This window comes from Labeo rohita, chromosome 25, assembly GCF_022985175.1.
Source record: "Labeo rohita strain BAU-BD-2019 chromosome 25, IGBB_LRoh.1.0, whole genome shotgun sequence".
NCBI lineage: Eukaryota > Metazoa > Chordata > Actinopteri > Cypriniformes > Cyprinidae > Labeo > Labeo rohita.
In genome coordinates this window covers 21,609,300-21,627,101 of record NC_066893.1, presented here as the reverse complement: position 1 = coordinate 21,627,101, position 17,802 = coordinate 21,609,300, and the positions used below count along the sequence as shown (strand labels likewise).

Sequence of the window (17,802 nt, the reverse complement as noted above, 5' to 3'; positions counted from 1 at the left end):
TGGATTGAGTGAAAAATGATATATTTGCATCGTTTAACATGTACTAACCCCCACAGTCATCTAGCCAATCAGAAGCCAGTGCGCCTTAGCCCTCGGAAAACTACATTTCCCACAATGCTGTGCTCCATTCTCAAGCTCTCGCATAGGATCACAGACGTCTTTCAGGAGGAAATAACGGGTAAATATTTGATGTCCCATGTCTGCTTTCTCGTTTTAAATCCATGCCACGAACAGGTCAGATGTTTTAAAAACCACCAGAAGTGCAGTATAATGGTTTTAAAGGTAAGAAAGGTGCTTTCTGTAGCTTGATCGCCCGCTAGTATTGAAGAATAGACCAGGGGCAATGTATTTACATGCTGTACGCGCATAGTACGCGATTTTACCTGCGGATATAGCTTATAAACTCTTATATATGTCTGATGTTGAGCGGGAATGTCAGTTAGAGGTGGATAGATCGGATCTAACGCGTTGAACGAGTAAGTTGCCTCCATGTGCAGAGATAGGCTAAGGATCAGTAGATATCAGTGGGTTTGTCAGTGGCAACAAGCGGGTTTAATGATGAACTATGTGCTTTAAGGATACATTATCAGTGCTGATAACCTTTATTAAGGCCATTATTGCAGGCGTATTTCTGGAAAGTAAGGTAAACAGTTCTGCTGCAGTCATGTTGAGGTGTTTGGGACTTTCAGGGCAACAGCAGGCTGCTGTAGTTTTACATACTGATCACTTTCCTCACTTGTTCTTTTTTTTTGCATATCTATATTGTAATACATCTGTGTATTTAACCATAGTTTAATTTTTCAAAACAGTCAGTGATTGTTATGGTTGTTTCAGTTTCAGATACATCACTGTATATGTATTTTGAATTTAATTAATTGAATGTAGTTATTTAGTTTTTCAAATTGTTTTATTTATGATATCATAAATCTACACAATTTGTGTTTGTCCAATGTAGGATTTTCAGTGGCTGATAGAGTTGGATGACTAATTTAAAGGCAAATGAGTTGTACAACATTACTGAGATGTAATCTAATTAATATTTATTCAAATATAGAACAATATATTTATTATCCATTGATGAGGCCTGTTGGAACTGGCTTCTGATAATCGGCTAAGCAGACTTAATTATCAGGCAAATATCAAATAGCCATCAATACATCAACCTGGCTATCATTATTCACAATGAAGCTGCGAAAAAAAAAAAAAGTCATGCTTTATTTAAACATTCTAATGAATGATTAAAAAAAACAGTTACTGATTCACCAAAATGTATTTTTGAATTGAATTAATTCGTTAATGAATAAATTTTATTTATTTTTTACTATTTTCAGCCATTTCAGTGGATCTATATATATATATATATTAGGAGTCAACCGATACCGATTATTACAAATCAAGTACACCGAAAATCGATATTTGTGATATATTATAGTGATATATTATATTATAGTGTCAATTGTGAATGTGTTGAAAACTGAAAATTAATGTCAAAATTAGGAATAACAAGGGCTCTGACAAAAGCTTTCTTTAAATGCTTTTGAATAATTTTATCACCAATACCGATAACCATAAAAATACGAAGTATCAGCACCGATAATCAGTCAACCCCTAAAAAATATATATATATATATATTAGATATAGAAGAGTTTGGTTCCAAAACTCTGTAAACCCATTTTGATTAACTTGAGTAAAAATGTGTTTTCTTTACCAAGAAAGTGGCTAGATGAAAACCACTATTTTCTGTTTCAAACTTTCACATAGTGTCTTTAGATTTTAATAACATTAAAAATTTAAATCCAGATTTTAATTTTCAGAGATTTTGACTATTTTCCCCCCAAAATGCAATAAATCCATCAGGGCTCTACGCTTACTTTTCTTCTTAGGAGCACTTGTGCTTCTAACTTAAAAAATTTAGGAGCACAGTCAAATTTTGGGAGCACCTCCTAATCAATAATCAAAAAATCTGATCAAAAATTAGCCTTCCCATTACGAGGTGATATTTGACTCCTTGAAGTGGGGAATTTAGTCTTTACCTTTGTAATGGCATTTTTTAACTTTATTAAAAGTATGTCATCTTTTATGTCAATTTTTAAAAAAAAATATATATATATTAAGCTTTTTTAAATTTCTAATTAAAACAACAGAATAAGAATAAGTTACCAATCAAATTAAATCTGTATTAACAAAATTAATTTGTACTACAGAGGTGGCACAGAAGAAAACAAAAGTGTTGTTTAATGAAGCTCAGAGGTGGCATGCGTGTGATCAAATTCATAAATTCATGTTGAGATTAATGTTTTAAGTATAAAATTTTGAATATAGAAATATTAAATTATTTAAATAACTGAAAAGAAGATCCTTTAAAATGAAAGTAAAACTGCCAGTAGGTGGCGGTTTTAATTACTGAATCATATCATTCATTTGATTCCATCGAACGGCTGATTCATTCAGGAATAAAGCAAGTGACTGTCTTTATGAATGGGTAATTGATTCATTGACGCACTAGATCCGTTTAAAAACGCAGGTTTATTCATAAAGGAAACACAGCTGTGTTTGAATAGAGATGCACAGTAGCTCAGTTGTGACTTTGTTTCGACGAAATAGAGCAAAATCAGACAATAGTGTTATAGTCAGACAATGTTAGTCACTTAATATTACCTTCTTGTTTATTTAACTGTTGTATTAAATCAGTATCTCATTTACAAACTCCCTTAAAAATCATTAAAGCTGTCACTCATCTTAGTTCATTGCGATCTCACAAAGTTCTATTATAATCAAGGAAGCTCTCTACACTGCACAATGACTCTCTTATTTACACTCTCTACACTTTATGAAAGAATTCGTCAGATATGTCTGTGATACATTAATCATCGTTGAAAACTAGGATGCGGGGTGTATTCAAAGCGCTGCCTTTACCGTTTACAATGCGTGAAATGCTGCGCTGTGATTGGCTGAGCGGATGTATCGCATTTTGCAGAGAAGGGAGACTGGCGTTTGTCGCGGTTTGGAAAAAAGGGAGAAAACATGACAGAAAATTGCGTAAAATTAAAAACTGCCTTTTTAATACAGACCAGATACAATACTGATTTTAGCAGGAACTCAATTTTGCGTTTTGGAACCAAACTCTTCATATATTAGGGGTCAACCGATACAGATTGTTACAGATCAAGTATACCGATAAGCGATATTTTGAACCGATATGCAGGGCTCTACAGTGTGACCATTTCAGTCCCATTTGCGACTGAAAACTACTGCGTGCGATTATGAAAAAAACATTCAGGAGCACCAGTGCGACTGACCTGATCAGCATATTTGTGTTTGTGCTGAGGGGAGCTTTGAAGATTTCTACGTGTTTTTGCAACATTGAGTAATGTATCACAGACAAATCTCATGAATCCTTTCTTAAACAAATTGTGGAGTAAGTGACTTATGTTGTCTGACTATAACACTATTGCCTGATTTTGCTGTATTTTGTTGTCAAAAATAGTTTGAAACAACTCACAACTGAGCCGCTGTGCCTCTCCATTCAAACACAGCGGTGTTTCGTTTATGAATGAACGTGCGTTTTTAAACGGTTCTAGTGAGTCAGTGATTCAATTTCCCATTCATAAAGACAGTCACTTGCTTTATTCCTGAATAAATTAATTCGCAGTTTGAACGAATCAAATGAATGAATGATTCAGTAATTAAATCAGTGACTTGCTGCCACCTACTGGCAGATTTAATTATTTCTGTATTCAAAATTTTATTTAAAACGTTAATCTCAACGTAAATTCATGAATTTGATTGCACTAATTAAATGTCATTGAAGTACACAATACAAGCCACTTTTGTGTTCTTCTGTGCCACCTCTGTAGTACAAATTAATTTTGTTAATACTGATTTAATTTTATTGGTAACATATTCTACTTGTTCTTATTATACTTGTTTTAATTAGAATTTCTAAAAAGCTTAAAAAATATAATTTAAAAAAAAATGTTATAGAACAGATGACATACTTTTAATGAAGTAAGAAAAAGCCATTACAAAGGTAACTTTAAGGAGTCACCTTGTAATGGGACGGCTAATTTTTGATCATATTTTTTGATTACTGATTAGATTGTCTCCTGAAATTTTGACTGTGCTCCTAAATTTTTTAAGTTAGGAGCACAAGCTCTTTTAAAAAGAAAAGTAAGTGTAGAGCCCTCATATGTCTGGTGTCAAAATGAAAATTAATGTCAGAATTAAGAATAACAAGGGCTCTGACAAAAACTTTCTGTAAATGCTTTTGAAAAATTTTATCGGCAAATCGGTTTTGAAAATGACCAATAACCATAAAAATGCTTAATATCGGCACCAATAATCAGTCGACCCCTTATGTATATATACTACTACCAGTTTACTACTACTTAGTAACAGTAAGATTTTTAATGTTTACTGCAAAAACAGTAAAATATTGAAATATTTTTACTATTTAAAATAATATAATTTAAAATGTAATTTATTCCTGTGATCAAACCTGAATTTTTAGCATCATTACTCCAGTCTTCAGTGTCACATGATACTTCAGAAATCATTCTAATATTCTGATTTGCTTCTCAAAAACATTTATTAGTATAACTTTATCAAATTATTATAATAATTTATTATAATAATTATTATCAAAACTTTACTGTTTTTGCTGTACTTTGGATCAAATAAATGTAGGCTTGGTGAGCAGAAGAGACTACTTTAAAAAGCATTAAAAATCTTACTGTTTAATATGCACATTTTTTTTTACATTTGGTATTATAATATCTCCTTCCAAAATCTACAGACAAAATCTTTCAGGCTTGTGATGATTAAAAAAAAAACATACATAAACTAAAAAACATTATGTAAATATGAAAAATATTATTTTTGGCTATAGTCGTCAAAATTTCCCTACTGCATTTTGTATGTTTTTCATTGTTTTATTGAACGGGCTGCCATCGTCTTGATTTCCGCTTTAGTAGATGCATGTGTTTGGTGCGTTACACGTGTAGTATTTGGGAGAACCATTAAACTACACCGTTCACTGAGATTGTTTGTTTTCACAGGTGCTCGGCTCTCCGTTTCTGAGGCTTGCTGTGAAAATCTGAGCTTCAAAATAGAAAACATGGAAGAAAGAGCTTCAAACTAACTCTATTCATTAGTTTTCTAAAACTAGGTTTACTATCTTCCATCAAGAGCCGTTCCATTAAGATTCCCTTTTGTAGCCTTCTCAGTTTTTATGTAGCCGTTCTTGGAATCTCTCCATTTTGGATGTGGGATCGGTTGAGCTGTTTACCAGTGCTGGAGGAAAGGCCTAATCCCAAATCCTTCTGGAGAGCGCAAAGACACTGCCCGACTCGAAGCTGACGGGATTAACTTCATATTAGATTTGTGAGACAAGGGAAAGAGAACACCTGCTTGTTTTTACAGGCAAATCCAGGCCACGCTGCTCGGGGTTTGTCTTGCTTTTTTGGATCTTGTATGCGAGACGCCACCTTCCTTTGTCACAATTTGTGCACTTCCCAGAATTGCCTCCTGTTGTAGGACTTGATAATCCAGAATCATTCAGAATCAAGGTCAGTCGTCCTTGAGTGCAGAAAAGGGACGTTGCTCGTGCTCTGCCACCAAAGATTAAGACTGGAGACTTTGTTGGATACATTATGACATTAAAAGCGTAGTGCACAAGCAGATCTGCATCATCAGTGTCCGCGAAGACCCGTCAGCCAAGCTGGAAAGAAAAAAAGCCTTAAGAAAGAGGGGGCGTACTGAGCCAGGTCGTTCTTATTCTGCTCCGGTCGTTTCTCTGCTCAGTGGAAACCTGCATTCGTTGCGATGGCTCCTCGGCCGACTCAGACCGGAGTGACCACTGCCCTGTGAAGGACTACATTCAACCCTGTAAGTGAGAGAAAACACACACACACACACACACACACACACACACACAGAGGAATCACATTGTTTTAAAAACAAAGACAGTTGGGTGGTGCTGATGTTGCAAAGACTTAACTTAGTAATTGTTTTTTTACAATTAACCCCTTAGCATTCCTGTGAAATTTAACTAAACACGCAGTGTACTGTGGACAGTACAGTTGAATCCTAACAAGTTAAGCATTTGCGCATTTTCAAGTAAAAAATGACAAAACAGCACAATTTCAAATGTCCAAGCATTGTTTCAAAAATGTTATGTTAGTATTATTTATGCACTAGCAATAGTATTTATTAATATTTTTAATTAGCTTTTATTTTTATTTGTAGACAGTTTGCAGTGTAATTTTATTTTAGTTAAACTAAACTTACTTTGGTTAGTTGCCAGGGCAAGTTTATGTTTTTCATCTAATATTTATATTTTATTTCATCTCTATTTGAATTAATGAAAATTGTTTATTAATTGCATTTTTTAGGTATTGTTAAATTTAAGTTTTATTAACAGGTTAACAGGTATTAGGTAAATTAACATTATTTAAACAATTAAAAACTGTGTAGAATATATAAAGATTATTATATTTATTAATTTGTAATAAATCCTTGATATAATATTGTCCTATAAATTGTTTTCTTTGATACAGTAAAACAATATATAATAGTAATACAGTTTATACACACACACACACACATATATGTATACATATGTAGTTTTCAGTTATTAAAAACAAAATTTCATAAACAACATTAAATCTGCATATAATATATAAAGATTATATATATATATATATATATATATATATATATCTATCTATGTGTGTGTGTGTGTGTGTATATACATACATACATATATATGTTTACACATATGTATACACACACACACACACACACACACACACACACACACACACACATATATATATATATATATATATATATATATATATATATATTGTATTTTTTTCATTGTTTAAACAACATTAAAACAGTAAATAATATTTAAAGATTATATTATATTTATTATTTATTCATGACATGACAATATATTGTACTATAAATTATAATAATTTCTTTAAAAATACAATATAAAGATAGATAATATAATATATATATATATATATATATATATATATATACACAATATATAATAAAAATAGTTTTTATATATGTATTTGGTTTTCATGTAATATTTAATCTCTGTATATAATATGTAAAGATTATATTTATTAATATTTATATTAAATCTAGACATTATATTTAAATTACTAAATTATTATAATAATATAATAATTAAATTACTACTATTACTATACTATTACTATTACTATAAATTATGATTTCTTTATAATACAGTAATACTATATATATATATATATTAATGACATTATATATTATATAGAAATCATATATAAATCATGATTTCTTTAAAAATACAGTAATACAATATATAATAAAAGTAGTTACAGGTACATCATACACATATTTATGTATATCTTAAACTTTACTTCCATCTGTTTCGTTTGATGGTTTTTGGGTTCTGATTTGCCCTAATATAACTTTTCAATGCCATTTTATTTACCAAAATTGGCTCTGTATGTCATTTGACGTATTTCATGAGTGGCCACGTTTATGTGGATTTTGTTGTTATTCCTGTATCGCTAGCTGCAGAAAGCAGTAAATTGCGTTAGAGTGTGCATTCGAGAGCTGAGCAGGAGAGAACATTACCGAGTAACAAAATGAGAACTCTTGCTCAAGAACTGGAGATGCTGTATTAGATCCATCCCTGTCGGAAGCAGTTTGATAAAATGCTGGGGACATGTCCTCGCCGTAATGACATATATATGCACACACACATAGACTGGCTTTGCCAGAGGGACATTAGATTCCCTGTCTGGGCTCCCGCTGTTCAGAACCTGTGTTGTTCTTTTTTTTCCCCTTCCTTTCTTCAGTTTGAATGGTCGAGGACAAGGGGCACTTTGAAGGAGGCTGGAATTGGCCGTGGCTCGGTCGCAGTTGACAGACTGCTGCGCGGTTCCCGCTGATCAACGTCCCCCGTGTATATTTCACCGCCTCTCCTAGCCCTCCCCTATCCCACGAGCCCCTGCTTTAAAATTTGGAGCTCTATAGGAGAGCGCAAAGAGACTTTAATCATCGCTTTTCCAGGACTTTTTCACTTTAGGGACACACTTATTTGTGCAGGTTAACATTGTCTTCTTTTGTCTCCGCTCCTCTTGACCTGGACATTAGCATCCGTCAGATAAGCAGAGGAGGATGAAACTGAAGAAGCAGGTGACCGTTTGCGGCGGGGCCATCTTCTGTGTGGCCGTCTTCTCTCTCTACCTGATGTTGGACCGCGTCCAGCACGATCCCGCCAGGAGACAGAGTGCCGGGAACTTTCCTAGGGTAAGCCGGCGATCTCTTTATGAATTCCCTTTGTCCTGGGTTACATTTTTTGCTGTGTGGGTCTGTTTGAATGGCTCCATTTATCAAAGTCTTCGGTGGGGTTTTTTCAGGCTAGCAAGTGTGAAAGCTAGTGATGTGACCAATTCGTTTCTAGCTCTTAGTTGAGCTAATTAACTACTAAATTAGCTAGTGAATAACTCCCTGTGAGTGCTGGCGTTTTTATGCCACAAAACCAAAGCAAAAACCTAATTATTAGGAAATGTGTTGGTGTTCTTTTAGAAATTGCGTACAGGATGACACATAGTTGATGGTGTGCGAATTAGCACGTTTTATGTGCTTCACATCATAAGCCTCAGGAAAAATAATGCACTTTATGGAAATTCAGGTATTGTTTGTATTCAAAGCCTGCAGTAAATCATTTTTCAATGAGACTGAGCTTTGCATCAGCGAACACTTTTACAGCTTCTGTGACACTTGATATTAGTATTACTTGCTAAAGCAAGGGATTTGAAGGAACTCCCAGTCCTAAGTATTATGTTTTTACATGTAACTCATCCCTCACCCTTTGTACTACGGATCTGAATGATACCTCAAATCACGCGGCATGTTGGGGAGAGGTGTGCTATTACTTTTCTAAGCCATCGCACTTGTGATCCGCCTGGGGGATGATAAAAAGGCAGAAAAAAATTCTGTGAATTTACATTGAAGAAAGGATCTGAGACATATCTAAGGACCGGAATAGCATCTCTTTTGAAAACCTCTAGAACATCCTAGCAAAAATATAAAAATTATATATATACACTCCCAGTCAAAAGTTTTTGAACAGTAAGATTTTTAATGTTTCTTAAAGAAGTCTCTTCTGTGCAACAAGCCTGTATTTATTTGATCCAAAGTAGAGCAAAAACAGTAAAATTATAGAATAAATTATAGAAATTAATGCTTTTATTTAGGATGCTTTAAATTGATCGAAAGTGACTTTCAGAATGTTGCAAAAGATTTCGATTTCACATAAATGCTGTTCTTATGAACTTTCTATTTATCAAAGAAACCTGAAAGAATTCTACTCGGCTGTTTTCAAAATAATAATAATAATAAATGTTTTTTTTGAGCAGCAAATCAGAATATTGAAATGATTTCTGAAGGATCATGTGACTGGAGTAATGATGCTAAAAATTCAGCTTTGAAATCACAGGAATAAATTACATTTTAAAATATATTCAAATAGAAAACAGTTATTTAAACAGTAAAAATATTTCAAAATTGTATTGTTTTTGCTGTACTTTGGATCAAATAAATGCAGGCTTGATGAGCAAAAGAGACTTTAAAAAACATAACATAAAACATTTAAAAATATTACTGTTCAAAAACTATTGACCGGTAGTGTATCTTCATTTTTTTCTAAGGAAGATGTGAGTAGTGGTTTTGAGTAGGTATGTACCAATATTAAAATTCTTCCCGGTAATTTTTTGTCATTATGTTATGTCTGAAAAATGATAAATAAATAAAAAAAATTACAAATTAAAATCAAACATTTTAATTTTTGCAAGTGAATTTAAGCATCATAACATTATAACATGTATTTTTAGTTTTGTTGAAGATTACATTTTTAAAATTATATACATATAATTATATATAAATTTATAGTGTTTTTTATATATTTAGACAAAATAGTATTAACTGTCTATTTGTCAGGTTTCAGGTTTGACATAAAAAAAGAAGAATTTTAGATTAAGAATTTTAATATTCTTTAATACATCATTAATTTATTAAATGGATAGTTTAACCAAAAATGAAACTTGTACAATGATTTACTCATCCTCAAGTCATCCTAAGTGTATGTGACTTTCTTCTTTTAGATGAATACAAATGGAGTTACATTAAAAAATGTCCAGGCTCTTCCAAGCTTTATAATGGCAGTGAATGGGTGCTGAGATTTTGAAGTCCAATGAAGTGCATCCATGCATCATAAAAAGCACTCCACACGGCTCTGGGGGTTAATAAATGCCTTCTGAAGTGAATCGATGCATTTGCTCTGGTGAGAATAAGCTAGTCTCGTGAGAACCAAGTTTTATTTACAGCAAAGGAAAACCAGTCTCCTCTTGGCTTATCTCAAAATCCAATGATCCTTGTTTTGTATTTCTAACTTGTGACTGGTGGGTTGTTTTGCTCTTTCCTCTGTGCTTCTGCATTCGTAACCTCTTACCAGAGCTTATGTTTCTCCTACATCCTATGTGTACAACAGTGCACATAGTTTATAAACAATGGTTTATAAATTTTTAAATATGGGTATTTTTCTTACACAAACGGATCGATTCTCTTTAGTAGGCCTTTATTAACCCCTGGAGCAGTGTGGAGCACTTTTTATGATGGATGGATGCACTTCATTTAGCTTCAAAATCTCAACACCCATTCACTGGCATTATAAAGCTTGGAAGAGCCAGGACATTTTTAATATAACTCCGATTGCATTTGTTTGAAAGACGAAAGTCATATACACCTAGGATGGCTTGAGGTTGAGTAAATCATTAGGTAATTATCTATCCCTTTAATATACATACTACTCACATCTTCCTTAATGTAAAAATCTAGTTTGTTTGTGATACTGTAGAGGTAATACAAGTCAGCCATGCCAGTCCTGTGTGCCTTGTTGTGTAGTTTCCTCTAGAGCGGTGGTTTTCAATCAATCTCTTATCTGACACACTCAGTTCAGTTAATGGAGCTCTTTCCTAGCAAGCCAATAATTCGAATCAGGTGTGTTAAATAAGGGAAAAGCACAAAATGTGCAGGGTGGTGGGTCCCCAGGACCAGGATTGAAAACCACTGCTCTGGAGCGCTCAGGTCAGTCACGTGATGTTGTAGATTGTGATGGTATATAGATTACACCTCCATCCCCCTCCTTTTTTCAGAGCCAGATTTCGGTGTTGCAGAACCGCATCGAGCAGCTGGAGCAGCTCCTGGAGGAGAACCATCAGATCATCAGCCACATCAAAGACTCTGTGCTGGAGCTCACCGACACGGGGGCTATCTCTCCCAGCGGACACCTCCCATTCCGTAGCGCCAATGGCTCCTGGGTGCTGCCCTTTGATGGCAGGCCCACTTTTCTCTCCGTCAAGCCGCTGGATTGCCAGTTCGCACTGGGCCGCAGAAGCCAAACTGACCTGCAGGTGAGAATCAAAACAGCATCTCAGTGGGTTGAAGTTTGTGTGGAATGACTTGAATTTAATGCAGTGTTATCTGGGAGAGGATTGCGGTGCGGCTTTGGGATTTGCTTGTTGTGGTTATAGCTGTGGTGTTCTGCTTGTGTATTCTGGATATACTTGCTGAGAAGTCTATCAATTATCACACAGTTTTGAGTCTGCAACTCTGAGTTGCTTTTGCAGTTACTCACGTAGTGACTAGTGGGTCATTCTGTGTCAACTCAACTAGAGTTCCCTGGCTCAAATGTTTGATTTTGTCTGTATTTTTTCATGCATAGTGATGAAAGCCAAAATATTAAATCTCATGGATTTTTTTGTATTTACTGAGTAATCCACTTCTTTCTATAGGGGTGTCAATGTAACAATTTTCACCTGTTTTGGAGCCATATTACAAGGGGGTAAAAATGACTTGGAAAGCTGGCAGCATCATGTTATTTTACACAGAGATTGGTAGCTCTATTAGTAAAATCTGTTGACTTCAGCAATCTGTGTTGCATTATATGCTAATGGCGACTATTCAAAAATAGAAAAAAGGCACTTTTGAAGTTTTTTTCTCTAAAGTTTGCATGCCTGTAACTCAAGAAGTATTAAAGATATCATAATGTCCTTTGAAATATTGGGTCTTAACAAACTTTCCTTTTGTCATCTTTGTTTTTAAAGGAGAAGTCCACTTCCAGAACAACAATTCTCAAATAATTTACTCACCCCCTTATCATCCAAGATGTTCATGTTTTTCTGTCTTAAGTCGTAAAGAAATTATGGTTTTTGGGGAAAACATTTCAGGATTTTTCTTCCACATTCAGTTGTACAAAACCAAATGTGGGTCACTTTGCATACTTTTTTCCTAAAGAACAAATAATGTTTCCTGAAGAACAAATAATGTTGAAACTAGAAATGTTTCTTTTTTTCCTCTATCAAAACAATTACATAGAACATACCTATCTGAGTGCCATACATTTTATTTTTTGTAATCTGTTTTGGCTGTTTTGGATATTTATCAGTTGCATGTGTAATTTTATTTTATTTTACTTGCCTATTTTAGATTAGGTTTCGTTTCAGATTACATTTCCCATCACCTAGCACTCACTTAATTTTCTCCTAGTAATGCACAATATTTATCTTCTTTTTTTTTTATTTTTATTTTTTTTATTTAATTTGAATCTTATTTTAATAACATTTTTAAATTGGTATTGGCCCTTTTGGATTTTATTTGCTGATATTGGATGTTTAATTATTTTTGCCTATTTTAGATCAGATTTAAATTACATTTACCATCTAGCACTCGCTTAAAGGGATAGTTCACCCAAAAATGAAAATTGGTTCTTTCAGACAAATACAATCAGTTGTTTTTAAAAAATATCCTGGATCTTCCAAGCTGTATAATGTACATGCATATGGTTTATAAAGTTTTAAATATAGATATTTTTCTTACACAAACACATCAATTTGATGTGTGGAGTATGTTTTATGATGGATGGATGCACTTTTTTTTTGCTTCAAAATCTCAACACCCATTCACTGCCATTATAAAGCTTGGAAGAATTAGGACTTTTTTTTACATATATGTATAAAACTCTGTTTGTATTCATCTGAAAGAAAAAAAAAGTCATATACACCTAGGATGGCTTGAGGGTAAGTAAATCATGGGTAATTTTAATTTTTGGTTGAACTATCCCTTTAAAGGAACAGAAGTATACTACGATACAGATTTAACCATTTAAGAGGACTATGTCTTGGGCCAGTATATATATATATATATATATATATATATATATATATATATATATATATATATATATATATATATATATATATATATATATATATATATATATATATATATATATATATATATATGTATATATATATATATATATATATATATATATTTTTTTTTTTTTTTAAACTTTGTTTATGTACAGTATACTATAGTATTAATTTATTAAAAAAAATTACTTGGTGCACCTTTAATATTATTTATCCTCAGATATCTGAATTTTTAATATTTTGAGAAAATTGAAAATAGCTATTCAAAACACGTCTAAAACCTGACATGTTGTGTACAGACACTTGAAGTCTCCATTGGTTGCGCTGTTATGCTTCAGGCTGTCACACCTACACTAAATACAGGTCCTGTGTCATCTGTCAGTTATTTCAAACTGCCATGAGACGTGGTATTTATCAGAAAGTCCACATCATGCCTAGATTTGTGCTAAATCTCTAAATTTAATGTCTTTATCACATTTTTATGTCTCCAAGTGGAGGTTTTCGTAAAGATATTTGGGAATTGTGAAGCAGATCAAAACGGATCCAGATGAATCCATGCAATAACATTCGTGACAATCTCTGATTTGATTGTCTGGCAACAGATGCTGGATGTATACTCCTTGCTGAGCTTTGATAATGTGGACGGAGGTGTTTGGAAGCAAGGCTTTGAGATCACCTACGAGCCCAACGAGTGGGACGACGAGCCCCTGCAAGTGTTTGTGGTCCCTCATTCACACAACGATCCAGGTAGGGATCTGTTTATAAATATATATATATAATATATATATATTTTTTTTTTGAGACCGTTTTGAAAGAGTCAAAACTCTGCTATCGGATTTCATTCTACATGAATAATGTATTATGTCTGCAGTCTCGAGTGTAACTTGTGTTTTGTGTTTGCAATTAGTCATGTAACTGGAACTGACAAAACACAAAACTGCCATAAAAGTATCATAAAATATTCACTTATTCACTAATAATCTTTAAATCTGCCCTAGATCTCTGGTTCACAGCTGGTTTCATTGAATAAACAAATTAAGTTTCAGTCTGTTTCTCATATAAAACTATCGCATGGCTTCAGAAACGCACAAGTTGTTTGAATGTCAGCTGCTAGCCCATAATCACTTCCTGTTGGTGATCTCTTGACTTGAACGGGCACATAAACCTATTGTTATTTTAATGACGCACAACTACTTGAGGACTTCACTTTTGTAGGGAAGAGTATGAGAGGTATGAAGACGGTGAACAGCTTGCAGCTTGTTATTTTCGATGGTCGGCAACAGCTGAGGTGAATGTGGGTAAATAATAATAATAATAATAATAATGCTGGTTACAAGGAGGAATGTAATTCAGAAGTCTTTATTGAAAAACTCTTACAGCAACATCTGTTCGGTCTCTTCCTCACAAGAGCATATTCACTTCATTTATGCTCCAATAGAAACTAATATTATCAACGGCAAACAAAACTATAACTATAAATATAGAAGGTTAATATTTTATAATAAATGGTAATAATAATGATAATAATTAATATTATAAATGAAATATTACAAAAGTAATAATAAATAAAATGTATGTAATTTTGATATAATAATTTGATATAATAATTTATAAATAAAATAATTTTAAATAAGAAATAAAAAAATTAATTATGCTATTAATTAAAATAGCAGTATTAATTAATAATTCTAATAATATACTTATACTTTACACTATACTAAAGTATAAGTATATTATTATTATTATTATTAATACTGTTATTTTAATTAATAGTGTAATTAATTTTACTATTAATTAAAATAACAGTTTATTTAATAATAATATAATAATAACAATAATAATAATAATAATACACAAATTTGTCATTTTAATTTTAAATTTATGGTTTGTATTTACTATCATGCCCCCAAAGTTGCATTTATTTGATTAAAAATATAAAACAAACATACAGATGAATATGATTACGATTATTAATTATACTATTAATTAAAATAACAGTATTAATTAATAATTCTAATAATATATTTATACTTTACTAATATACTAAAATATACGTATATTGTTGTTGTTGTTATTATTATTATTAGTAGTAGTAGTAGTAGTAGTAGTAGTAGTAATAGTAGTGTTATTTTAATTAATAATGTAATTATTAATTTTACATTAAAATAACAGTATTAATAAAAATAACAGTATTCATAATAATAATAATAATAATAATAATAAACATTTGTCCCATTAATTTTAATCTTAACTTAAATCTACACCTATGGTTTGTATTTACTATCATGATCACCAAAGTTGCATTTATTTGATTAAAAAATATAAAACAATTTTAAATAACAAATTAAATGTAGTATATAGATGAATATGATTGCAATTATTGATTATACTATTAATTAATATAACAGTATTAATTAATAATTATAAAAATATACTTATGCTTTATACTAAAGTGTAAGTATATTATTATATTTATTATTATTATTATTATTATTATTATTATTAATAATAATAATATTAATAATAATAATAATAATGTTATTTTAATTAATCGTGTAATTATTAATTATACTAATTAATATAACCTGATTATTATTAACAATAATAATAAAAATTAACAATAATAATAATACATAAATTTGTTCCATTAATTTTTATCTTAATTTTAATTTACACCATGCTTACTAAAGCTGCAAATAATAATATTGTGAAACATTAATAAAATATAAAATAACACATTTCTATTTAAATACATCTTAAAATGTAATTTAATTCTTTGACGCAAAGCTGAATTTTCAGCATCCTTTCTTTTGTCTTCAGTGTCACATGATTCTTCAGAAATCATTCAAATATGCTGATTTGCTGCGGAAGAAACAGTTCTCATTACTCTCAGTGTTAAAAACAGTTGTGCTGCTTAATATTTTTTTGTGGAAACCATGATACTTTTTTTTTCTTCAGGATTTTTGATGAATAGAAACTTTAAAAGTACAACATTTATTTAAAATAGAAATCTTCTGCAACACTATAAATGTCTTTACTGTCACTTTTGATTAATTTAATGTATTTTTGCTAAATATAGGTATCATTTCTTGAAAAAACGGTACACTACTTTTGAATTTGGATATTTTGTTTCAGTGACAACATTTCATTGTCCTTTTCATCCATAGATTTCATTAAGCAACCTAAAAATGTTCTAAAGTTTCTCCACCGAAAGTTTTCACCCTCCGCCTTTAAGTGGATGTAACATTTTTCATTTTGTTTTAGTTGTTGATGCAGCATCCTCAGTCTAACACCTAGCAGTGCATATCTGAAAGAGCCGTGCAGGTAAAGTGGGTCAGTTACCGAGCTTGCATTTTGCAGTGTTGGCACAAATTGCGAGGCACCTTAAGAGAAACACAATGAGTTTCGGCATCACCCACAGGACAGATAAGTTTCCAAATCTGCTCGCGAAGCCCTGCAGTTGGCATTTTTTTGCAGGGTTATGAGAGAACGGAGAATCTAATACTTTAAAGTCAGTGACCCGATTCCCTGTTGTTTTATTGGGGTCAGTACCGTGTCACTGGTCTTTGTGGTGCTGCGCATTTAATGCAGATTGCGTAATACCGAACATGCTCCCTATATGTTTCAATCAGTCTACTGCGACTCGAAATGTCTTTCTGTCATTCTGAGGGTCAGCACGGATCTGTTGTTCCCGCGCTGACACAAAGGTTTGATTTTTCTTTTTTGCACGGACCAGCAGTGCCTTTGAATAATGAACAGACGGTGTTATTTTGAACAGGTTGTTCTTCAGGGAAATGAAGTGTGGCCAAACGGCTGTGCTTCTTTTCAACTTTTCAGTGTTTTATCAAAAGAGGATTTGTTTTTAGCACATATTCTATTGTCACTTCATTCTGTGGTGGCAGAACTAGATCTGTTTACTTTTCTTGGATGGTTGTAACTGTGACTTTGTACTGCACTTCTTTTGTGACAGGATGGATCAAAACATTTGACAAATACTACAATGACCAGACCCAGCATATCTTCAACAACATGGTGGTGAAACTGGCCGAAGATCCTCGTCGGAAATTCATTTGGTCGGAAATATCGTTCTTCGCCAAATGGTGGGAAAGCGTAGATGTACATAAACAAGAGGCGATGCGCAAGTGAGTAATGAGTTTTATGAAGTTAAAAATAATATGATGTTAAAAGGATAGTTCAGCCCAAAATTAAAACCGTGTCAATAACTTGTAAAACCTTTGTTCGACTTTGACAACAAATTAAGATATTTTTGATGAAATTCAAGAGCTTTCTGATCCTGCATAGACACGACTGACACGTTCAAGACCCAGAAAGGTAGTAAGGACATCAATAAAATAGTCTATGTGATATCAGACATCAACCTTAATTTTATTAAGCTACGATAATACTTTTTGTTTGCAATTAAACAAAATAACTTTATTCAACAATTTCTTGTTGAAATGTGTGTGGTGCTTACGCAGAAACCAACTGGCATTGAACCCAAAGAGAAGAAACTGTTGAATA

The 17,802-nt window shown here is 32.3% G+C and overlaps 1 protein-coding gene across 3 annotated transcripts in view; it reads left to right on the top strand.

Annotated features, from left to right (window-relative positions):
- The first annotated feature begins 106 nt into the window (after positions 1–106).
- Positions 107–17,802, top strand: part of man2a2 (mannosidase, alpha, class 2A, member 2) — a 46,285-nt gene continuing 28,589 nt past the window's right edge. For 2 of the 3 annotated variants that reach the window (XM_051099984.1, XM_051099986.1), the window contains exons 1-6: positions 107–178; positions 5,059–5,887; positions 8,162–8,317; positions 11,224–11,481; positions 13,884–14,028; positions 17,252–17,423. In XM_051099984.1, the coding sequence (XP_050955941.1) occupies positions 8,186–8,317; positions 11,224–11,481; positions 13,884–14,028; positions 17,252–17,423 (707 nt within the window). In that variant the 5' untranslated portion in view covers positions 107–178; positions 5,059–5,887; positions 8,162–8,185. Of the gene's footprint in view, positions 283–5,058; positions 5,888–8,161; positions 8,318–11,223; positions 11,482–13,883; positions 14,029–17,251; positions 17,424–17,802 lie in introns of all 3 variants that reach the window. The other variant, XM_051099985.1, reaches the window with a different exon arrangement.